General features: G+C 43.4%; 1 protein-coding gene across 15 annotated transcripts in view; it reads right to left on the bottom strand.

Annotated features, from left to right (window-relative positions):
* CD44 (CD44 molecule (IN blood group)) overlaps window positions 1-24,937 on the bottom strand; it is a 108,241-nt gene extending 83,304 nt beyond the window's left edge. For 4 of the 15 annotated variants that reach the window (XM_077322159.1, XM_077322163.1, XM_077322168.1 and 1 more), the window contains exon 1: window positions 24,612-24,934. In XM_077322159.1, the coding sequence (XP_077178274.1) occupies window positions 24,612-24,678 (67 nt within the window). In that variant the 5' untranslated portion in view covers window positions 24,679-24,934. Of the gene's footprint in view, window positions 1-24,611 lie in introns of all 15 variants that reach the window. The other 11 variants (XM_077322155.1, XM_077322156.1, XM_077322157.1 and 8 more) reach the window with 5 other exon arrangements.
* Window positions 24,938-25,300: the final 363 nt, after the last annotated feature.

The raw sequence follows: 25,300 nt of genomic DNA, 5'->3' as shown, positions 1-25,300 counted from the left end.
TTCACAAGGGGAACCACCTGGGGGACCCTGGCACATTTGAGAATCATAGAATCATAGAATCATAGAGTTGGAAGGGGCCACACAGGCCATCTAGTCCAACCCCCTGCTCAATGCAGGATCAGCCCTAAGCATCCTAAAGTAGCGGTCCCCGACCTTTCTCAGGTCAGGGACCGCCTCTGGAGTGAGAGAAGAGCCGACGGCCCGGGTGGTGCGAAAAGACGCACACGCAATTGCCGCGCATGTGTGTTTTCGCCACCAGGTGGCCCTAACGCGCATGCGCGGCAACAGTGCGCATGCGCGTTTGCGTCACTGCCATGCCGGTGGCTACGCCTGCCTCTTCCCTTCCATCTTGCTGCCGGCGGGGAAAGGCAGGCATGGCTGGCGGCGGCCCGGTAACGTGGCCCTTGCGGCCCGCCACCGGGCCGCAGACCGGGGGTTGATGACCCCTGTCCTAAAGCATCCAAGAAAAGTGTGTATCCAACCTTTGCTTGAAGACTGCCAGTGAGGGGGAGCTCACCACCTCCTTAGGCAGCCTATTCCACTGCTGAACTACTCTGACTGTGAAAAACTTTTTCCTGATATCTAGCCTATATTGTTGTACTTGAAGTTTAAACCCATTACTGTGTGTCCTCTCCTCTGCAGCCAACAGAAACAGCATCCTGCCCTCCTCCAAGTGACAACCTTTCAAATACTTAAAGAGGGCTATAATGTCCCCTCTCAACCTCCTTTTCTCCAGGCTGAACATTCCCAAGTCCCTCAACCTATCTTCATAGGGCTTGGTCCCTTGGCCCCAGATCATCTTCGTCGCTCTCCACTGTACCCTTTCAATTTTATCTACGTCCTTCTTGAAGTGAGGCCTCCAGAACTGCACACAGTACTCCAGGTGTGGTCTGACCAGTGCCGTATACAATGGGACTATGACATCTTGTGATTTTGATGTGATGCCCCTGTTGATACAGCCCAAATGGCATTCGCCTTTTTTACCGCTGCATCACACTGCCTGCTCATGTTTAGTTTACAATCCACAAGTACCCCAAGGTCTCGTTCACACACAGTGTTACCTAGAAGCGTATCCCCCATCCAGTAGGCATGCTTTTCATTTTTCTGACCCAGATGCAGAACTTTACACTTATCTTTATTAAATTGCATCTTGTTCTCATTTGCCCATTTTTCCATTGTGTTCAGATCTCGTTGAACTCTGTCTCTATCTTCTGGAGTATTTCCCAGTCCTCCCAATTTGGTGTCATCTGCAAACTTGATGAGTAGTCCCTCCACCCCCTCATCTAGATCATTAATAAATATGTTAAAAAGTACCGGGCTGAGCACCAAGCCCTGAGGTACCCCGCTACTCACCTCTCTCCAGTCTGATGAAACACCATTGACAACAACTCTTTGAGTGCGGTTCTCTAACCAATTCCCTATCCACTTAACTATCTGAAAATCCAGATTGCAGTCCTTCAACTTATCCATCAGAACATCATGGGAAACCTTGTCAAAAGCTTTACTAAAATCCAAGTAAATGACATCAACCGAGTTTCCCCAATCCAGCAAACCTGTTACTTGGTCAAAAAAGGAAACCAGGTTGGTCTGGCAAGACCTGTTGGAGACAAATCCATGCTGACTTCCTTGGATCACCAAATAGTCCTCCAGATGTTTGCAGATCGCTCCCTTTAATATCTGCTCCATTATCTTCCCCACAACAGAGGTCAGAGAATTCATGAAGGGCCCTGTTCTCTTTGGGGAGATCATTCCACCTGGTGGGGGCCAGGAACAAGAAGGCTCTGGCCCTGATTGAGGCCATACGTGCTTCTTTGGGCCCAGGGATCACCAGCCAGTTGGAGGTGGCAGAGCGTAAGGCTCTTTGGGCATTATAGGCGGAGAGGTGGTCTCTCAGCTACAGTGGGCCCAGTCTGTGTATGGTCTTGAAGGTGATTACCAGAACCTTAAGCCTGATATGGAACTCTACTGGGAGCCACTGGAGTTGTTGGAGGGCAGGTTTAGTTATTGTTGTAACTAAAAAAAAATCAAAAATTAATTTCACATAGTCTTGTTAAAAGATTTTCCTGTATGTCAGAATGTTCAAGTTTTCCTGGTGTTCAATAATAAATGATTTTCTGTCTGGTTGTGTTGTATTCTTTTTTGACAGGAGGGCCTGTCTTAAAAGGGTTGTGGCCCAAAAAAGGTTGAGACTGACTGGAATATACAATGACAGAAAATTAGCAAGGCAAGAGCCTGAGATTGTGTAGCTGTTAGTTCCAGTGATTGTGTTCTCCAAATGTATGTTGCAGCAAATTTGACATCTGGGTTTATTGAAAGCAATGGTACCAGTATCCATGTTCATATTATATGTTGTATTATTGTGGATGAGTAGTTTAAGATTGGGGAAGCTGTCTGTAGGCAAGAAACGGTTTACACTTTGTACTTGTGAAAGAGAACTGCCATTATTCCATAGAGGTTGTAAGTCACTGATGATGTGTTGAACTGTTTTGAGTTGACAGCTGAATGTGACCACTACTGATGTTCTCTTATACCTATTATGCACAGTGGCAGCCATGCCAGGCTGCCGCTATTCCATTGCGGTGGGGCACGAAGCCCCACATTTCCCTGCATGCGTATGGGGCAGGGGCTCCCCTGGCGTATGCTGGGCGCCCCGCGACAACAGCCCCACTCACACAACATGGCGCCAGGAGCACTCTGTGGCAGCAGCAGCAACAGCAGCAGGAGGAACAGGGGCAGGCACCCCCACCTCACGATGGTGCATGACGCTCTCCCACCATGGTGGGGGTGGGAGATTCCCCTGTCAGCTCCACACAGCTGCAGAGCTGGCAGGGGTGAGAGGTGTCCTTGTAGGTTGTGGGAGGAGCCAGGCCCAAAGGCTCCTCCAATTACATACTAGGCAAGTCCAAACTAGCCCTCATTGGTGCCTGCAGTGGCCCCAGGAATGCAGATGACTCCGCATTCCCTTAACACGGGCCTTCTGAGGACCTGGGTCGGTCCAAGGCTAGCCAGCAACCAGGAGAGCGGCAACATCAGGCATAATCAGGGATTTTCCCCGAAGCCCTGTCGCCACCATCTCGGGAGTTCCACCCTGTGCACCCTTTTGGGCCTGTCTTGCTACAGGTTTTCTCTAGGTACAGTTCTGGCTTTGTTAATGTGTTTCTTGATTTCATTAGGTGGGTACTTTAGCTCCAAAAAGGGTTGTTGTTGATCCCATAAGGGAGAATCTCAGTTTGTAGGATTGGAGCAGATGTGACTGTAGCACGGAGCCTGGCTGTATACAGTTGATTGTTTGGTATGTTTAGGATGGTAGCTGAAGGCATGTAGGTATGTTTGTCAGTCAGTAATGTTTATGCATCCACTGTATATTTTTACAGCAGAGTCCAGAAAATGTATATCTTGCATAGATTGGTTCCTTGTCAGGTTTATGGTAGAGTGAAAGTCAATGAATGCCTGGTAGAATATGTCCAGACAATAAAAATGTCATCCCAGTGGTAAGTGAGGTATGAGTGAGGAAGCATTGCTTCAAGTTGTCCATAAAGTTGTTAGCATACAATGGGGGCATGGCTGTACTATTGATCTGAAAGAACAAATTGTCACTAAACCTGAAGTGAGAACAATTTGGAAGCAAACTCAGCTGAGGTATTGTTGTTGGAAATCAAATTCCTTATGGCGAGTAATCCATCTTTGTGTGGGATGTTGGTATAAAGAGATTCTATCAGAAGCTGCCTTACATTTATTATTATTATTGTTGTTGTTGTTGTTGTTGTTATTGTTATTGGTAATAACAATAATAATGTTATCCCGCCATTCCCACCAAGGCTCATGGTGGCTAACAATAAGCATAACCCCCTCCATGAAAAAATTTAAAACAGTCGAAAACCAACCAATCAACCTTAAAACCCTCCAGCACTCAGCGGCAAAGCAAACCAATTCTAACCACTCATAAACCTCAGGGTGGACAGAAGGGCTGATCTTTCTTCTTTAATCTGCTCCTGGTAGCCCAATAGGCCTCGATGGCGACGGGGGGGGGGGGGTCCAGATCTTCTTCCGCGCGAAGACCTCAACCATAAACCTGGCAGAAGAGCTCTGTCTTGCAGGCCCTGCGGAATGCAGAAAGCTCCGAGCAGGGCCTGTAGCTCTTCCAGAAGCTCATTCCACCAGGTGGGGGCCAGGACCAAAAAGGCCCTGGCCCTGGTCAAGGCCAGGCGTGCTTCCCGGGGGCCAGGAATGACCAACAAATTTGTGCCCACAGAGCGTAGAGCCCTGCGGGGGCATAGGGTGAAAGGCAGTCCTTCAGGTATGTGGGTCCCAGACTGCAGAGGGCCTTAAAGGTAAGAACCAGCACCTTAAATTGGATCCGAGCAGCAACCGGTAACCAATGCAGCTGCCTCAGCACAGGCTGGATGTGGGCCCTCCAAGATGTCCCAGTGAGGACCCTAGCAGCTGCATTTTGCATCAGTTGTAACTTCCAGATCAAGCCTAAGGGAAGGCCTGCATGGAGCGAGTTACAGCAATCTATTCTGGAGGTGACTATCACATGGATCACTGTGGCCAGATGTTCAGAGGACAGGTAGGGCGCTAGTAGCCGAGCCTGGTGAAGATGGAAAAATGCCTGGCTAGCTACCTTCTTGACCTGAGCCTCCAATGTCAACGAGGCATCAAAGGTCACTCCCAAATTCCTGGCCTGGGATGCAATGGCCAGTTGCATCCCTGCCAAGGTGGGTAATCGCACTTCCAGTCCTGCCCCCCTACCACCCAACCACAGGACCTCTGTCTTGGAGGTGTTGAGTTTCAGGCGACTTTGCTCAAGCCATCCAGCCACGGTTATTAATAAATTCTTCTAATCACTTTTCAAGGGGCTCCACAGGTTGATTTTAAAATCACAGTACAGTTAAAAACACACAGTACAGTGCTGCACAGAATACAAAGATTATATTGTCAGACCAGAGAGTTTGCAGACATTTTTTGCTCAAACTATGAGATAATAAACAAAATAAATGCATCAAAGTGGCCAAAGAGAAGGATGTGGGTCTTTGTTTAGATGCACATGAAGAGGAAAGCTTCATACTGGTATGTGTGGGCACTTCAGAACTCACACCACTTCCAGTGTTGTTTATATGAGCCACCAAGCACAGAATGTCTTTTTCAAACACCTCTCCATAGAAACAGAAGAAAAATAATGGAGAGACTGTAAATTACCAAAAAACTAAATCCATGACGATAACTGTTTTTAAAAATCTGGTACAACATGGTAGGTAGAGGGCAAAGACTACTCCAAACAGGGTTGCCAAAACTGGGTTGGAAGATTCCTGGCTGTTTGGAGGTGGAGCCTGGGGTGGGCAGGATGTAGGGAGAGAAGAAACCTCACTGTAGGATAATGCCATAGAGTTAGAGGCTGCCAACCTTCAGGTGGGAGTGAAGGTCCTCTCTGCTCTTGTTTCCCACTGCTGCTCCGAGAAGCAGCAGTAGAATTTTTTTTAATTGCTGTCAGATCAACAGTGTGATATCACTTCCATAGAAAATCTGGACATCACTAGGAATTTCCCCAATCTCCATGGTTGCCAGTTCCTAGAGAGGACTGATGTCGTTTCCAAGTTTTTGTGAAAGTGGCACCATTATGCCACTGATGGGCCACCTGATATCCTTTCCCTTTTTGTCTCCTGTTGGTTGGCAGGCCATGCCTAGCAACTCTGCAAAGAATTCACCCTTCACAGAAGCCATTTTTCCCAGAAACTGATTTCTTCAGTTTGGAAATCAATTGTAATTCTGCGAGTTCTGCAGGCCCCTCTTACAGACTGTCAACCCTAGTTCCAAGGATAGTGAGCCAGATAAGAAAAAGTTTTGGTAAAGCGGACATGAAAGGACTGACCGCAAACTCCAGTGCATACATATCCTAGGAATTTTCACTGAACTTCCATAGAAGTTATAGTGAGAATGAAAGAAAATGAAGGCCTAAAAATAAATAGGAAATTGTGGAACTGACTACAGATTACATGACAATGTGCGTAACAGTACTCTGTTCTCTAATACAAGGTGGTTCTGATGCTGCAAGATGACCTCTTAAGAGGCTTTTCCCCTCTAATCTGTTCCCACGGTTCCTCAGGTTTCATATACAAGTTTTAGTTTGATGACTAAACCGGTATATTCTTATAGCCTATGCCTGCTGAGACTAGTATTGCTAAATTCAAGCTGCGATCTGGGCTTCTTAGGATTTGGGGGCAGTGCCTGGGGGTTAAGGAGTTCGGGAAAGGGAGGGAGCTCAACAAGGATGTAATTCCATAGAATCCACTCTGAAACTGCTATTTTCTCCAGGGGAACTGATCTCTGTAGTTTTGTATACTGCCTTTTGAAGTCCTCTGGGTCAAGCCAATGATCTCAGAGGCTCTGAAATGAAGAACATATCTTACTGGTCTATATTTGGGTATTCCCACTCAGTCAAAGCCCCAATATTGTCATGACAGTTGGACAAATTAGCTGTAATTAAATGCCAGAGGAATGCCAAGTACAGAATTGTTACTAAAAAGCTGCTGAATATGATTTGGAGATAAAGATTTGAAACTGGCCAGACTGCTTAGATAGACATTGTCTAACAGTCCAATTCTAAACAGGCTTACACCAACTGTTAGTGGCCAGACTCCTCACTTTGATGGGAAGTTTTCCCATGAACACCCTTCTCCAACATTACCTTTACATTTACAAATTTGTCAAACTGACCAAATTGCACTCTCTGCTCCTATGCAGAAATGGAACTGTGCACACCTGCCAAATGCCATGCTTCCAGGAACTGCCTAGAACCCTTGGATTAGATCTCTGTGGGCTTGCAGGGGCTGACCAACTGCTGCCTTCTTTCTCCATTTTAAAATAGTAATACGTATCTGCAGGACACGAGAGCTTACAAAAGTGTTACTAATTCTATCAACCTGGAAACCTTTCCTTCCCCTCTTGCATCCAAGAGTTAATTAGACAATCACTAACAGCCTTCCCCACCTAGTCAGTACACCATTATACTATCTATGGGTCATCAAAAAACCACTTACACTTTTTGGTTCATTCAGGTAATGCAATGGTTGGTTTTGTCTCTTTCCCTGGGAGATTCACTAGGATCCACCCAGGATCGCAGTTATTGTTCCTATTGAGAAATCTTTGAGGTTTCATCCAAGGTTTTTCTGAAACTTGTCAAGACCATCGCATGCCTTTCAGTTTCTTTATTATAGACAAGTGAAAACCTCAAATGACTGTTTTAGGTGCTAAATCACCCAACCTTTGCCCAAGGATACTAATTTCTTCTTTAAGTCAAACACCAGCACCCATCTGTGTGTGGTGTTCTCTGGGATTCTCTGCACACTCACACACACACCCTATGCACCTCTGTGTGGGCCTGCCTTCATCTTCTCTGTGTGTGTTCTTGGATTCAGTGCATACATCCCTACATGCTTGTAGGCTACACCTTCTTTTCCAGAGACATTGAAAATTTCTTCCATGGACTGGAAGAACATGACAGTAGCTATAATTTCACTCTATTCTTTCTCTGATACCCATTCAATCTTGTTTTCCTTAGTTTAAATTCTTGAATGTGTGCTACATTTCTTGTATGTGTGTAAGTTTGTTAACTGCCTTTAAATTGTTCTTTTAAATGTATTTATTTTTTCATTTATTCCGGTTTCTAAATGAACAATCCTGGTATACATTGTTGGAGATACCGTTGTTACCCTTATCACTAGCCAAATTTCCCTAATTTGAGTAACACTGTTCCCAAAGCCCACTGGACTTTGAAAGCTGCAGATCTGTTTAGCATTGTATTGTACATAACTGGCTTATGCACAAATAGAGAGGAAACAAAAAGAGAGGGTAAAGCAACCACAAGCTTTTCTCTAGATGCTGTCATAACTTTCAAAGTAATATTTGAATTTTTCATCCATCCAGTTCCAGTAAAACACAGAGAAATGATTTAAACAAATGACATTCATCCATTCACTATTACTACCATTAGTTTTTGTTATCGAAAGCTAGTAAATGCAGATTTGGGGATTATTAGTTGGAAAACAACCAAGACTATACAAAAGAATAAAAAGTAGAATACAAAATAATACAAACCTAAACAAAATTACACATTTAGCTTGGAAATGAATCCCTGATATAGCAGATTCTTACTTCCAATGCCAAAAAAGAGATATTTGCTTTTACTTGATTTTTAAAAATGTATGCTACCTTTCTTCATCAATGGGAGCTACCATTTTTCTTTTTTCCGAGGGGGGGGGGTTGCCCAATATTGCTTACATTGTTTTCTGCACTTCTGTTGATCCTTGCAAGGCAGGTTAAGCTAAGAAGGTATGACTGGCCAAGGTCACCCAGCAAGCTTCCATGACAGAGTGGGGATTCAAACCTGGGTCTACCAGATCCTAGTTCACTGCCCACATTGGCCACAACTGTATGAGTCTGTGCAGCAGAATGGTACCATCCTCAGTAACAAGGCTCAACTAAAAGTAATCAGGCAGGTACTACTCCTTGGGAAGCCTCAATTTTCACAATGTCTGATATTGCAACAGAGAGACTGAGGTTCTGGGGAAAAAGTCACATTCCCAGTTCAGCACCATAGAATATGATTGTGAGGGGGCATCATGTGAAGTAGGCCTCTGTGGGCTCAGGCATCAATCAGTGTGGCACAAGAGAGGTGTCATTCCAATTCTCCCTCAAGTGAGTCTTGGTTAATACATGAACCAGGTCTCCATAAAGTTCAACATGGTGTTTTTATTGATCGTAAAATATGTTGCTGTTACATATTTGTTGTGAATAGTCCATACAGCTTCTCCCAAGAAAGTGTTTTCATTGGCAAAGGGAAATACTAGTTCTAGTAATACTGTATATACTAAAGTATAGGCTGAGTTTTTCAGTACATTTTTTACACTGAAAAAGCCCCCCTCGGCTTATACTCGAGTATAAACAGTATTTTTTGTCACCAGGAGAACAATTTCCTCTCCAGCTAGGATCAGATACATACATTGCAAAGGGCAGGAAAGTTGGCATATAAATCAAACTCTTTGTATAGGTATAAATCAATGAAGAAACCAGGTTAAATTACATTTAACATTACTTTTATATAATTAGAAAAATAACCTGCTTGTGGCAGTATGCAGAGTAAAACATAACCAATTCATAAAACAGCATAAAATTATTAAAATTCATTACTATTAAAAATCTACCTGGAACAGCATAAAACTTTAAATGATGATTCCCATAAAACAGATCTCAGGCTAGGAAAAGACTGAGACAATTTAAAAGATTGCCTTTCAGGTAAAAACCTGATTTTTAAAAGTGCTTTGGCCTGGCCCCTAATAGAGATTAGGCGCTAGGCAAGCTGAAGGATGTCCCACAGGCAAGGGGTCACAACTGAAAAAGCCCTGCATCGCTAACCATCTTGTTTTCCATGTGCAAGAACTGTCACACTTGCATAATTCAGAACCACCTATCTCTTTCTCATGCATGGGTACCAATAGGCAGGCAGGAGCAGAAAAGTCCCTTAAGTGGCTAAAGCACACAGGCATTCCATCTAGATAATCCATTGTTCTTTGAGAAATACTGCTGCATGGGAGTTACTGCCAGTGACTGGATGTTATATGTGATGTCACTGCTGATGAGTAATACAGGTTCCACACATGCTAAAGTCACAATGTGTTCTATTAAAAGTTTCATTCATTACATGTTTCTTCTGTCCAGTCTGAGTTCTTTCCCATTGTTCCACTGATTCATGGGACTGCTAATGCTGGCATTTTGCTCAAAACATACAGAGGTTTTTTTTTTTTTTTAAAGCTGTGCATATTTCTTCCCCAGCTGAAAAGGTTATCACTTGTGATTTCTTTTTGCTTATAAAATCAGCAACAGTAAAAGTTTTCCCCCTTTGAATAAGACTCTGTCTCCTGCATCAAGCCTATTACAATCCCAAGCCATGCTCTGGGAACAGAATATTGTGCTAGGACTGCTGGATCAGAGGAACTGTATAGCTTTAAAAAAAAAAATCCCACACTTGTTAAAAACAGGTGGCCATTGATATCTGGAAAACACTTTCTGTTATGTACACTAAGTTCACAACACTTTTCAGCTTCATTCGCTATTACCAAAATGATTCTTCACGAGTCATGAAGATTCCATACACAAAACCAGCCACCAGAATGCATAAGTGCACCTGCCGATGCCGAGACAGTAGAGTAACCTGACTGGCCACATTAGAAGCTTCCTGTCCCAGGCAAAGATTCCCTTGCCCAACCACAGCAGCACTTTTTGCTGAGCACATACAAAGAGTCTCCAGGCTCCTGGAAGTAACAAGTCATTTTAGCATGGGAAGACAAAGCATGAAAGGTGAAGTAGCAATGCTTAGCATATCTACCCACGCATGCCACACACCCTTTTGCTTAAAGGGCACCCACCCAGTAGCAAGCAAGGGAAAAAATTCTAAAAGAGAAACATTAGCATCAAGTATCTATTTCCCCTTGGTTCCACCCAGCACAGCAGTTCCCAAAGGTTCAAAAAGCATACTGCTCTCCTTAAGAGGTCACAGGTAGTCCATTGTAATCTACTCTTATGATCCTCTGGGAGAATGGGGAAATTTCTACATTAACAAAACCAGCTGCCGTGAGAGTTTACCAGGTGACCTTGTACTTTTAGTCTAACCTAACTCATTGTATGGTTGTGAGGATAAAAATGGAGGAGAGGACAACAATGTAAGCCACTCTGGGTCCCCAATAAGAAGAAAAACAAAATAGAAATGAAGTATATAAAAACACTCTTTTCCAACAACCCAAGAGACGACTCTACACATGGACATCACCAGACGGTCAACACAGAAATCAGATTGACTATGTACTCTGCAGCCAAAGATGGAAAAGTTCTATACAGGCAATAAAAACAAGACCAGGAGCTGATTGTGGTTCAGATCATGAGCTTCTTGTTGCAAAATTTAGGCTTAAATTGAAGAAAGTAGGGAAAAGCACTAGGCCACTCAGGTACGAACTAAATCATATCCCCGACGAATATACAGTAGAGGTGACAAATAGATTTAAGGAATTAGATCTGATAGACAGAGTGCCTGAAGAACTATGGACGGAGGTTCGCGACATTGTACAAGAGGTAGCAACTAAAACCATCCCAAAGAAAAAGAAATGCAAGAAATCAAAATGGCTGTCTGCGGAAGCTTTACAAATAGCTAAGAAGAGAAGGGAAGTGAAAGGCAAGGGAGAAAGAGAAAGATACACCCAATTGAATGCAGAATTCCAGAGAAAAGCTAGAAGAGATAAGAATGCCTTCTTAAATGAACATTGCAAACAAATAGAAGAAAACAATAGAATGGGGAGGACCAGAGATCTTTTCAAGAAAATTGGAGATATGAAGAGAACGTTTCATGCAAAGATGGGTATGATAAGGGACCAAAATGGTAGGGACCTCACAGAAGCAGAAGAGACTAAGCAAAGGTGGCAAAATTATACAGAAGAACTATACAAGAGCGAGCTTAACATCCCTGATGACCACAGTGGGGTAGTTACTGACCTGGAGCCAGACATCCTGGAATGTGAAGTCAAATGGGCCTTAGGAAGTCTGAGCAACAATAAAGCTAGTGGTGGTGACAGCATTCCAGTTGAACTATTCAAAATCTTAAAGGACGATGCAGTAAAAGTGCTACACTCAATATGCCAGCAAATTTGGAAAACTCAGCAATGGCCACAGGATTGGAAAAGGTCAGTTTACATTCCAATCCCAAAGAAGGGCAATGCCAAAGAATGTTCAAACTACCGCACCATTGCACTCATTTCTCATGCTAGCAAAGTTATGCTCAAAATCCTACAAGCTAGGCTCCAGCAATATGTGGACCGAGAACTTCCAGAAGTACAGGCAGGATTTCGAAGAGGCAGAGGAACTAGAGATCAAATTGCCAACATACGCTGGATCATGGAAAAAGCTAGGGAGTTCCAGAAGAACATCTACTTCTGCTTCATTGACTATGCTAAAGCCTTTGATTGTGTGGAGCACAACAAATTGTGGCAAGTTCTTAAAGAGATGGGAATACCAGAGCATCTTATTTGTCTCTTGAGAAATTTATATGCAGGTCAAGAAGCAACAGTGAGAACTGAACATGGAATCACGGATTGGTTCAAAATTGAGAAAGGAGTTCGGCAAGGCTGTATACTGTCGCCTTGCCTATTTAACTTGTATGCGGAGCACATCATGAGAAAGGCAGGATTAGAGGAGTCACAAATTGGGATCAAGATTGCAGGGAGAAATATCAACAACCTCAGATATGCAGATGATACCACTCTAATGGCAGAAAGTGAAGAGGAACTAAAGAGCCTGTTGATGCGGGTGAAGGAGGAGAGTGCAAAAGTTGGCTTGAAACTCAACATCAAGAAAACAAAGATCATGGCATCCGGCCCTCTCAATTCCTGGCAAATAGATGGGGAAGAAATGGAGATAGTTTTATTTTCCTCGGCTCCAAGATCACTGCAGATGGGGACTGCAGCAAAGAAATTAAAAGACGTTTGCTCCTAGGGAGGAAAGCTATGGCAAATCTAGACAGCATCCTAAAAAGCAGAGACATCACCCTACTAACAAAAGTGCGTTTAGTCAAGGCTATGGTATTCCCAGTTGCAATGTATGGCTGCGAAAGTTGGACCATAAGGAAGGCCGAGCGTCAAAGAATTGAGGCTTTTGAACTCTGGTGCTGGAGAAGACTCTTGCGAGTCCCTTGGACTGCAAGGCGAACAAACCGGTCAGTCCTAGAGGAAATCAGCCCTGACTGCTCTTTAGAAGGCCAGATCGTGAAGATGAAACTCAAATACTTTGGCCACCTCATGAGAAGGAAGGACTCCCTGGAGAAGAGCCTAATGCTGGGAGTGATCGAGGGCAAAAGAAGAAGGGGACGACAGAGAATGAGGTGGATGGATGGAGTCCCTGAAGCAGTAGGTGCAAACTTAAAAGGACTCCAGGGAATGGTAGAGGACAGGAAGGCTTGGAGGATCATTGTCCATGGGGTCGCGATGGGTCGGACACGACTTCGCACATAACAACAACAACATATAAAAACAAAATGCTGGAATTGACCATCATCACAGGGTGTTACTAGTCTGCAAAGTAGGCCCCATCCTGCATTCTGGATTTATCATTTACCTCTGTATGTCTGGCCATTATTTTCTGAGGCACTGATATTTTAAGGGCTTGGTACCTTTGCAGTGTCTACCCCCACCTCCTGTATTATGCTAATGATGTTACTTAAGGTTGCACATTTCTAATCCGGCAAGCCGGGTTTGAGTCCCCACTCCCCCACATGCAGCCAGCTGGGTGACTTTGGGATCGCCGCAGCACTGATAAAGCTGTTCTGACTGAGTAGTAATATCAGGGCTCTCTCAGCCTCGCCTACCTCACAGGGTGTCTCTATTGGGGAAGGTGATTATAAGCTGCTTTGAGACTCATTCTGGTAATGTGGCATATAAGAACCAACTCTTCTTCTTTTCTCGAGAAGTTCTTGGAGATTTGTGAGTGGTGCCCAAGGAAGGTGGAGTTTGGGAATGGAAGAGAATTCAACAGGGAATTGCCAAGAGTCTGCTCTCTGAATCCACCGTTTACTTCAGGGGAATCAGTGTGGAGATCAGTTGTAATTCCTGAACTTCAGGCTCCGTTGTGTGTTGGCAATTCTAGCACCCTAGACAAAATCTAACATTTTTTTACTGAAATACATGTCTCATAATGTGCTGGGCTTAGGAAATATCTTGCACAGCTATCAATAGATTCATTCATTCAAGCACATTTAAAACAGTTTTCCTGATTCTCACACCCACAGTGGACGAAGGGATAGAGTATAAGTGGTACATGGGATTTAGCAGTTTAGAGTCATGTCTTTTTCAGGTATTTCAGGTATTCTCACTAGAATGACCATTCTTATTTACAACAGATACGTTTTCAAAATAAAAGTGTGGTTGACAACCATGACCCATTATGCACAGCAGCAGCCATGCCAGGCTGCTGCCAGGCATTGCATCGGGACAGCATGCCCAGGCACTTCCCGCATATTCACGGGGGAGGGAATCCCCCGGTGTATGCAGGCTGCCCCAGTGTAGCACACACATGCAAAACACTAGGGCTGGAAAGCCTAGTACACTGCTCGGAGGCGGCGGCAGCTGGGGGGAGCAGAGGGCATGGGCCCCCATCGCACGATGGCAGGGAATGGCATGCCACTCTCCCACCAAGTTGGGGTGGTGAGACTCCTCAGCCAGCTCCACGGCTCCACTGAGCCAACAGGGGCATGCAATGTCCCTGCAGGGGCACCGTAGGTCAGGGGAAGTACTGGGCCCAAAGACCCAGTGCTGCTGATTATGCATGGAGCCAGCCTGACCTAGCCCCAACATCCCGGGGAATACGGAAGATTCTGAATTCCCTTACCACAGGCCTTCCCGGGTGCTGTGCCAGGCAGCAGTGTCGTGCATAAGCAGTCCATAGCTTGCAACTGCTGACCTATTGTATCAAAGTAGGATCCTACCCAAAGTAGAGAAGGGCACAACTGTTCTTCAGGTTACCATAAGCAAAGCATTGTAAACCTTGCAAAGTTTTTTAGAATGTATATAGCTAAGAATATTCCATTTCACAAATATGTCAATGTTTCTTAATATTTTTGTTTCTCTAACATTGTGAAGAACTGTTTGATGTTGTTATAAGCCATCTCGTCCATCCCATGTGCCACTGTAAAAAATCCAAAGCTAGAGGCCATTTCTGTCTTCCAGCTGTCCAATCTGAGCTTTAAAACCTCCAAAGAAGAGCCAACTCTCCCCATACCCCCACTCTCAGGTATTTGGTTTCATTCCTGACCACTCATAGCATTAGGATGCGTCTTCTGATAATTCAGGTGAAATCTACCCTTCTGTAACTTAAGCCCATTACTGATCTAGGCCTGCCTCTGAAGCAGCAGAGAACAAGTCTTTACCCTTTCCCAGACAATAGTCATTCATGTTTTGGAAGAGCACAGTCATGTTTTCCCTTCGTCCTCTCTTCTCCATGCTAAAAACATCAACTATAACAATGGGGGGATATGTCAGCTCATTTATAAAATGAAAATTCTACAAAATGCCCACTTTCCCTCCTTGGATATTGCTTTACTCCTTGTTCTACTTCATTTTGTTGTCCAAATATCCATTTCATACTATGGGTGAAGTCACTGAAAGGAGGAGCAGGAAAATCACAGCCAATTGCTACTAGTGTTATGGCAGACGCAGCACTATAGAAGAGACTGTTTGTGATTTGGAGATCAGACAGCGTGTCAGGTTTGGCATTCTCTTTTTGGCAACTGGGATCCTATCTGCAGCTTCAGCTATAAAAATGCTACAGTTTAGATTGTGATTCTGGGTCTCACGTTGAAAGAATTACTATTTCACCAAGGATGATAAGCAACCACGTGGCAAATGTGTGATATTTGAAGTAACACCAAAGAAAATATGGACACAAACTAAAAACTTATAGTTGTGCAGTTTATTGCACTGTGAAGTGATAACTACCGAATAGCTTAGATCCTTCAATGTGCTGGGTCAAGAGAAAAAAATTAAAGGCAAGGGAAAATATTGTTCCAAAAACTAAAAGGCAGGGAGAAGTAGGGCCTTTACGCACGGGGATCTTTGTTGCAAATTGTTTGCGGAATGAAAAATCGCCATTTAAAATAGTGGAATTCGTCATTATGCATACCTGCCTTTGTAGTGGAATCAGTTGCGTTTTTTAGCGTTTCCCACAGGCTTCCGGTCTCGGCAGAAATCGCTAGAAAGGAAGCGCTATTGCCAAGCTCGTCCCGCCCCTGGCCGTCAAGCAGCCAATGGGCAGCCGTTAGCATGCTCCCAAACAGCCCCTTTCCCTTTAAGAAAGGTTTAAAAAAAAAAAAACAGACCCATAGCAACGAATCTAGGTAGATTCGTTGCAACGGAGAGACCCATCCAGCTGCCTAATGTGAGCTGTTGTTTGATCGTATGATCGTTGCCACGCTGCCTCGAGTGATTAAAAAAAAATCCCCCCCCCTCTCACGGGCCCGATTTTCGGCTGAATTAATGTGTAAAAAATAAATGGACTTTATTTCAGCAAACGGGCTTTTATGTGGTTTGTGCTTAGTGACTAAAGGTGAAGGACTGAAGCCAGGGAAGCCTCTAAACAGAAAGAGGCTCGCTGGTGCGTTTATCCCCGCTCGCTCGGAGAAAAAAAAATGGCGATCGCTTCGCCGGAAGTTTGGAGGACAGGCTCAGGAGGAGGGACTTTGAAGAAATCGCAACAATGGTAACGCACAGGTCTTTATCGCTAGTGTTACAGATTGTTTGCAAGACTGTAGCGCTTTCTGGAGGGTGAATCCACTTTTTGGGATTCCCCTGAAAGCGCTACAATGAAGCGCTTTTTGCTGATCGGTTTCAGGAGTGTTGCAGATTGTCTACGACGTCGTGCGTTAAGGCAAATCAATAGCGTTTCCAATTAGCAACCATTGTGCGATTTTGAAGCCGTGCAAAAAGCCCCGTAGTATTCCAAGAGAATGAAGCAGATTCTGATCAATCTACATGAGCACTATAGCAATAAATCAGGAATGTATAATGGCCGCTGTGGTCGACACAACGGTCACTTCCAGGCTAGACTTCTGTAACTCACTCTACATGGGCCTACCCTATATCTGACCTGGAAACTGCAATTGGTGCAGAATGCAGCTGAGCGGGTCCTCACTAAGTCATCGTGGAGGGCCCATGTCCAGCTGTTTCTGAGATAGCTGTATTGGTTGCCAATTTGCTTCTGAATCAAGTTCAAGGTATTGGTTTTGACCTTTAAGGCTATCCACGGCTTGGGCCCTACATACTTGCGGGACTGCTTGCCTCCTTATGCACCCCGCAGTGCTCTTCGCTCTGTGGGTATGAATTTGCCGATGGTCCCAGGACCCCAGGAGGTGCACCTGGCCTTGACCAGGGCCAAGGTTTTCTCAGTCTTGGACCCTACCTGGTGGAATGAGCTCCCAGAAGAGCTGCAGGCCCTGAAAGAGCTTTCAGGGTTCTGCAAGGCCTGCAAAATGGAGCTCTTCCACCAGGCATTTGATTGAGGCCAGGTGGAAGCCCCAGGATGTAAAATTGAGTCCCCCCTTCCCCCTGGTTCCTGGTATTAGACTGGGCCTGGATGTTGGGCATCTATCCCCTAGTTTTCTCCACCACATGCATTGTGAGTGTAACCTGCTGACAACCTCGGCTATGAGCGATCTTTCTCACTTTGCTGTTATTGCTATTGTGGGAATACAATTATAAGGATATAATTTTAAGGGGATTTTATTGTTATTATGGGGATGGGGATATTATACACTATATGTTGTGTTTTTATGTATTATGTGAACCGCCGCGAACCAGTTTCTGGGTTTAATAAATAAACAAATACATGAATAAATATCTCAGAAAAACATTAATTTCTTTTCCCCACATGCTCCCACCCAGGATGCAGCATAATCCAAGCTGTTCCCATTCTGGCCTAGTCTAGTCATGTTGACAAATGTGTATATGAATGCAGGGCAGGGGACTGGTACAGACTGAAGCACCTCATGTATCTAGAATGTCAACATGAGAAATGTTGGTGTTAATTACAATAATCACCGTGTAGTAAGAAAACAAAATGGCTTTAAGGCAGAAACCAACTTTGATTTTTTTAAAATTCTTATGAACTTTGTAGAAATTATTTGAAACTGCTGGACCAGTCTAGCATAATTATTTATTTTTCAAACTCCAACTTTTATTTTCCCATCTTTCACAATGAAATTTAACTCTCTTTTGAACAAATTTCAGTTTTGACTCTGCATTGGCAGAAGATTCAGATGATCTTTATATTCCTATAAGTGCCAAAAAAACTGATTTGAATTTCAGATGTACAAAGCTTGCTTTTGCAAGCTGTCTATGCTACCATAATTGTGTAAGACTGCATATCAGATAAACAAAACTGAGGCCCAATGTGCTACTTCAAACTTTGTCTTCAATGCCTTTGGCAACCAATATCAGGGGGGGAAAGGCGTAACAGGAAACTGGTTCTCAGTTCATGATAAACCCTCATAAAGTTATATTTCGGAATAGAAAATTATTCAAATTGAGTTATGACTAAAGCAATTAAGACTGAAGTCTTGGTGCAATTGTATACCATGTGATCAGGTTGCTACTTTGAAAACTTTTGCTATCTTATTAATCCTGGATGAAGCCTGTGGTGGACCATCTAAAAATCCCAAAACGCGCAACTAGAAAAAAATTTTTATTAAGCTTCACCGCTTCCTTTTCATTATTTTCTTTTCCCAATTTCTTTAATATTTATCAGGCATCTGAAATGTACTGTTATACAACCAAAGAAGCAATTTTCCATTTCTGCTTCTTCATTAAATTGTAGTACTGAACAACTTACATTGGGGGCAAGAGCATTTAGGCCATTTTAAAAAATCACATTTCTACAATGTCTCTTGGATTTTTTCAAGAAACAATATTCCTTGCTCCTGTTCCCCATTGCTAACTTTTCTTCTTAGCCCTATTTTCCATAGCTATAATACCTACCTGCTGCCACTCTTAAATGCCTTTTCCTTAAAAGGCTGTTTGAGACCCAATCCCTCACAGGGGTTTGAGGACTGAGGCAAGGTTTGATGCAGCCTGCAGAAAGCAAGTGCCAACCAACCTGACAGGGCAGTCCTTGGCATGCAATATTGGGGGTGGGGCAGAAAACGCACACTTAAGGGTAAATTATCATCCTCTAACCCCTTCTTTGTTCAGGCCTTCATGGAACTGGGACAGGACCCCCTTGAGGGATGCCATTATCCTTAACCGATTGACCTCACAGCTAGGGTGAAAGGACATGGCATCACCCATGAGCAAAAAAATGCTTCATAGGGAGACTGAGCCATACACAGCTGTAAGCTGAAAGCTTGAAGCCAGGCTGACCTCGCCCATAAAGTCTGGAATGAGCAGACAGAGGAAGCCTTACTCTTCTATGTTCCATCAATGTCTTGCATTACAATTAGGTATAGAAGGGATTGGCACACAGGTGCTGCAGATCCTTTAACTCAGTGGTCCCCAACCTTTTTGAGGCTGGGGACAGGCGGCAGCAGGGAGGGCGATTGCCCAGCCGCACACACCGTGCATGCGCAGCCGCGCATGGTGCACGCTCAATGCGCGTGCGCAACCCTGCTTCCCTCTCCCCCCCTCCCACAGTAAGAAGCTTCCCGGGCCACAAGCTTGTGGCCTGGGAAGTTTTTTACTGTGGGGGGGGGCGGGGAGAGGGAGCCGCGGCCCGGTGCCAGGGCCGCAAAGGCCCGGTGGTTGGGGACCACTACTTTAACTGACGTAAAATTAAATAAAGTTGGCCCTTTAATTATCCCAGCTAAAAGTTTTAACCCTTTTTATGACACATCTGCCAGCAAGGCCACTCTAGATCCAATCCCTCATAGTGGTGATGGGGAAGGAGAAGGGCTGACGCCTACAGAAATGGAGGGCCAACAAAGCTATCAGAGTAGTCTGTGTCATGCAGTATTGGGGGGTAGGGTGGAGAAAGCATACTTAAGGACCCACCATCTGCCTTTGACTCAGTTTGCCTAAGTTGAGGTTTTATTTTGCTTTTGCATTTTTGTTGTTTACCGTACTTTTATTATTTGTTTGTTTGATTTATATACTACTGCTTTTCCTATGAACCCGCGGCGGTTCACAGAATAAAACGTTAAAATACAGTAAAAACCCTATAAAGCCCCAATTTACAATAAACAAGCAAGTGGCCACTCATACTTCTGAATAACCAACCCCATCCCGCCCTGAATAATCAACCCCATCCCCTCCCCCCAGCCAGAGGCCGAGATCTTTTCCACTAGGAGTGAGTGGGTGAAAATCTAATAGACCTTGGGGAGGTATCTTGACTTGGAATCCGGCATTCTGCCCTAGCCTCATCCATATGCCTGGTGGAAGAGCTCTATCTTGCAGGCCCTGCAGAAAGCTGACAATCCTAGCAGGGCCCTCAGCTCTTTCAGGAGCTCATTCCAACACGTTGGACCCAGAACTGAAAAGGCCCTGGCCCTGGCCCGGGTCAAGGCCAGGCGAACATCCTGGGGGCCTGGGACAACCAGTAGATTCTTTTTCACACACAATACCTTTATTGGCATAAAGCAATTAGCAAAATAAACAAAATAAAGAGGAGTAAGAGACGCAATTTGGAGTTCCTAAAATCTGCCGGAAAAAGGCAGACTGTAACCTTTCCAAGTTTTTGTTAAAAGCTGAGATCCACAGAGGGATACCCATATAAACTTTGGGAAAGAATTTTTGAGTCAAACACACGACAGGCAGCTGGGACAAACTGATTACCTTTAAGGAAGAAAAAGTTTTTTAGATGGGTACTGAACCAGTTAGCCTGCAAAATTATAGTGCTTCTATGTTTGATCCAGTGCAAATTATGTTGGAAGGTGAATCCTAAGTATTTGGACCATTTGACCTGCTCAATTTGATGACCACCAGTACACCAGTTTGAGGGAGACCACTTCTGTGCAAAGACTATCACTTTGGTTTTTTCAAAGTTAATCGATAGGTCACTGAGTTGGCAATATTCATAAAAAGCGTTCAGATATCTGTTCAGACCAATTCTGGAATAGGAAAGCAAGATGGTGTTATTGGCCTATAGAAGAAGTGGGATTGGCAGTTTATCTACTTTGGGGGGATGACCATTTATGAGTCTTAGGGTTTTTGGAAGATCATGTTAAAAAAGATTAAATAAATGAGGAGCAAGGACGCAGCCTTGTTTAACTCCTCTCAGGATGGGGATTTGATTAATTAAATGACCCTTTTCCATAAATTTAACCTGACAGGTATTGTTGGAATAGAGGATCATTAGGAGTAGTAATAGGCATGGATCAGTATTAAGGTCTTGCAATTTTCATAGTATAGTAAACACCTGGAGATAAGAGTCGAATGCACCCTTTATTCTTTTGCAGACAAATATCTTCATACAGGTAGGAGGAAACTCTATGCAGTAGATTCATATCCACAGAGCAAAGAGCCCTACCAGAGGCATAAGCAACCAAACAGTCCTGCAGGTAAGTAGGACACAAGCTGGTATGGCCTTAAAGGTTAATACAAAAACCTTGAACTTGACCCGGAAACAGACTGGTAACAAGTGCAGATGGTGAAGCACCAGCTGAATATGGGCCCTCCAAGGTGTTCTAGTAAGTTCCCTAGCAGCCGCATTTTGTACCAACATGACACACGAGAGTCCCCAAGAAATGTTGATTTTTGTTAAATTCCGGCTTAAGCATAAATTATTCAAATGTAACTGCTTCTTCAGCATTAGAGACTTTGGCTGTATCTCCAGTTTTTTGGGAATTATCAACTCTACCAGTAATTTATCCCATAGACATATTTGGAAATTACACATATAAATCAGGATACTACTTCCCAATACTCAATGTGACAAGTCAGTCCACACATGACTAGCAGTAGTGTAGGAGTCTGAGGCAGGACTCCAAAATAATCTGAAGGAAAGGGATCAAGGAGATAGGCCAAATGACGTGGTTACTGCTCCTAAAGATGTCACTGTCCCCAGAGCAAAATAATAATGCTGTGGGAAGTAATGATATTCCCAGCTGTGCCTACATGACTTGATTCCTACAAACATTACCAGGAGCACTAGGGTTTCCATGCTGTAACTGCCCCCCCCCCATAACACTTCTGGTAATAAATAATAATGGGGTTGTATTATATTGTTTTATCATATTGTATTGTATTGTTTTATTCCTTTATTGTAAACCACCACGAGCTGGACTGGCTTCGGGAGTGGCAGGGATAAATCCAAATAATAAATAAATAATAAAATAACATAAAAATGGCTTCTAAGAAACAATACTTATGGACAACTCAGTATCTGCCCAGACCTGAATTTATCTGATGCATCTCCAAGATAAGAGGAGCCAGTCACAGTTCTCTCAGAGCTCTCGGCCTCATCTACCTCACAGGGTGTCTGTTGTGGGCAAAGGAAGGCAATTGTAAGCTAACTTGGGTAGTAAAAAGCAGAATACAAAAAAACAGCTCTTCTTCTTTGGAACAGTAGGTACTTGGGACACAGATTGAACCCATGGCCTGGCTGTTACTTTCTGCATGGTTTTGTACACTCTGTTACTTTTAAACAGTTACCCGAACAACGCTACCATTTGCAAAATGGGAAGAATACATCACATAACTTCTGGATGAAGATTTTATTATGTTCCTTATTTATCTGTTCTATTTGAATCATACTCATCTACTATGGATTCTATTTTATCTGTCAGATTTTTTCCTGCCTTCCTTCCTGGACCTTTGAATAGCAAACATCATTTTCCTCCTTAACCATTTTATCCTGGCAGCATTAATCTGCAACAGGTTATGAAGACAAGAAGTGACTGTCCCTATGGCCTCTAGCAAACTGAGCAGGCTTTTGTCCCTGAGTCTCACTGATCCAAATCCAGCTTTCTATGGACTAACATTCTGTATCCCACTATCCTGGGTAAAATAAAGATTATACAGATGCTCAAATAACAATCTCTGCTATTTACAGAGCAGAAGGTAGACAATTCTGAAGAGTGGAAAGAGGTCAGGGATTAGGGTTGCCAACCTCCAGGTAGTGCTGGAAATCTCCCAGAATTACAACTGGTCTGTAGACAAATCAGTTCCCCTGAAGAAAATGGCTGCTTTCAAAGGTGGGTTGTACCCTGCTGAGGTCCCTCCTCTCTACAAACCCTATGTTCCCCAAGCCCCACTCACAAAAATCCCCAAGCCCTTTTTGACCCAGAGCTGGCAACCCTGTCTGAAATGGACTGTGTACAAAGAAACTTTATTTCTCCCACTATCACTTTTGGTCAGAGATTTGCAGGGTTTTGAAATCCTGTCAAAACCCTGCAAAAACCTCTACCAGAAAAGGAAGTGGGATATGTGTACACCACAAGCAGCAACCCCTATTCAAATATTCTATCTGAAAAGAACGTATTAATGGTTTGCTGTCTGAATTTAAAATGCTATTGAGGAAAAAATGAAGTGCAGTTGCAAAGCCATTTGTGACTACAAAGCTTGACTGGAATGCACTGCATACCAACAGAAATATACTGTAGCCATAATCTAATTCCTTACTAAGCTCCTAATGAAACTTTTCTGTGAGGTAGACGTGAAGTCTGACATGTTTTTGCTAACCACACAGAGGACTAGATTACGAGGGTTTTCTTTTTCTTTCTTGCAAGGAAAACGTTATGCCTAGAGTAATTGCAGGTTGTGCTTATTTATAGAATATTTGGCAGTTCATAAAAGGAGACATTAGCTGCGCAAGGATAACTAATAAGCAACATTATTATTCTACAGTATATGTATGTACATCATGCATGAAGTCTGTCGCTAAATGTTAGTCACACTTCATACATCTCGCACAGAGTAAAAACAACCCTGTAGGTTTGAAGAAACGTATACCCAAGTACTTGATTTTCTTTTAATGAACGCAGAATCTTTGGAGAAATATTCCAAATGCCAGGAAAAGTTTCAGAGGATTCCTAAACATGTTTGGAACTGTGCACTCTGACACACCCATTAACACAGCCGGGTAACTTCAAGTATTTCTTGATATTCATATAAATATAAAAGCACATAGAAAATGATGTTTATTAAAAATGTTTTGTTAGCCTCTCAGGAACTGGTTTTGCGGGGCAGGGGAGGGGGGGATAATAGATTCTCTTCAAAGCAGCTCAAGGCAATTTCTACTACAATGGGTCTCTGTTAAAGGCAGTTATTTCCTTGCAAGTACTGTTTGTTCTGTATCACATCAAACTTTAAGAGTATTTTGTCATTTTCAGCATGTGATTTTCTTAAACACATGAACCACTTTCAGTCCCAAACAAGAATTTTACCTCATTATTTGCAGACATACTTCAGAAATCTGGTTGGGGGGGGAGGGATCATGAGGTCAAAAGGAAAACGAGTTGCTCGTTCCAGTCACACCAGGTTAAAGTTTGTTTCTAAATCTTATCAGTTATGCTCAAGTAAAGCTTTTAGCACCAGCTAGCACCATTTACTTTTCATCCTTAAACTCTTCAGAATTTGTTCCTAGCTTGGAGAAGGAAGAAGGCGCGTGCTGGATCCTGCATCACTGCTCTGCATGAAATAAGACAACAGCGTCTTCTGCAGCATGCGTGGACTCAAGAATACAGCTATTGTAAGGCAAAGGAACTCCCCCCTCCAAAAAAACCCCTGCCTGCTTCACAAAACAAAGTCAGAATAAATACATAACTGTCGTTTCTACTGAATGTAGACCAGATGTGCTGAATCTCAGTTCATGCTCCAGTAAAGTACAACTTTAAACTTAAACGCTCTACTTTCAGTTTAACTAGCTTCTGTATTTCTTTACAGCGACACACCTACACACACAGGCAAAATTTGTACAAAGTACACACATTCTGTTTCAGTATCCTCAGTCAAGAAAGTAACAAATCATAAAATGTCAGTGAAATGAAACATTATATTAATTCAGGGTGCTACCTGGCAATCTGTAAATTTTGCTACCTGAGACATTCTAAACTACTCCAGTCACAGCATCAGAGATTTCATTCATAAGGCACTTACTTATCTGGGCCAGACAAAGCTGCAACAAGTACAGTCCAACAGCTGCAGACAACCAGAACTTGGCCATTGTTTCGTCTTCGAGAAAATGTGCAGAAGGCAAGGAGTTCCTCTCTCAGGCGGCACAAAGGAAAGACTGGAGGGAGGGGGAGAGAGAAAAGGTCCCGGGTCTTGTTAAATCTTCTGCACAGAAAAGGAGCCTCTGAAGTTTGCTGCACTTTTTATTCCAATTCAAAGAGACTGAAGTAATGACACACCAGGGAGGGGAGCGGAATCAAAAGTCACACCCATGTCGAAACAAAAGTGACTGAGCAAAAGGGGAGGAGAGAAGACTACTACTTATGAGTAAGCAGTTCAGCAGATATTCTCCAAGCTTCCAAACTTCTTTTACTCATACCAGGAAAGTCAGAAGTCTTAGGGGGGCATTTCAGCGGATCACTGTTAGCAACTTCTACTTAGCTGAGGAAAATGTGTCTTTGAGATTTGTTCAGACATCGAGAATAAGAGAGTTGTCAAAAGGCATCAAGTTCCCAATAAGATTCTATAAATTTACTCTTTTCAATATTAATTCTTCTTGGGATCTCAATACATAAATATGGGTAAAAGAAAGCCTGACAGCGACATTTTTTGTGCCTCTGCCACTCAACCTGTTTACAACTAATTGGATCCAGAGTAGATATAAGGGCATCATG

Source organism: Paroedura picta, chromosome 2 (genome assembly GCF_049243985.1).
Source record: "Paroedura picta isolate Pp20150507F chromosome 2, Ppicta_v3.0, whole genome shotgun sequence".
Lineage (NCBI taxonomy): Eukaryota > Metazoa > Chordata > Lepidosauria > Squamata > Gekkonidae > Paroedura > Paroedura picta.
The sequence above is the reverse complement of the archived record's forward strand: the minus strand, read 5'-3'. Positions and strand labels throughout refer to the sequence as shown.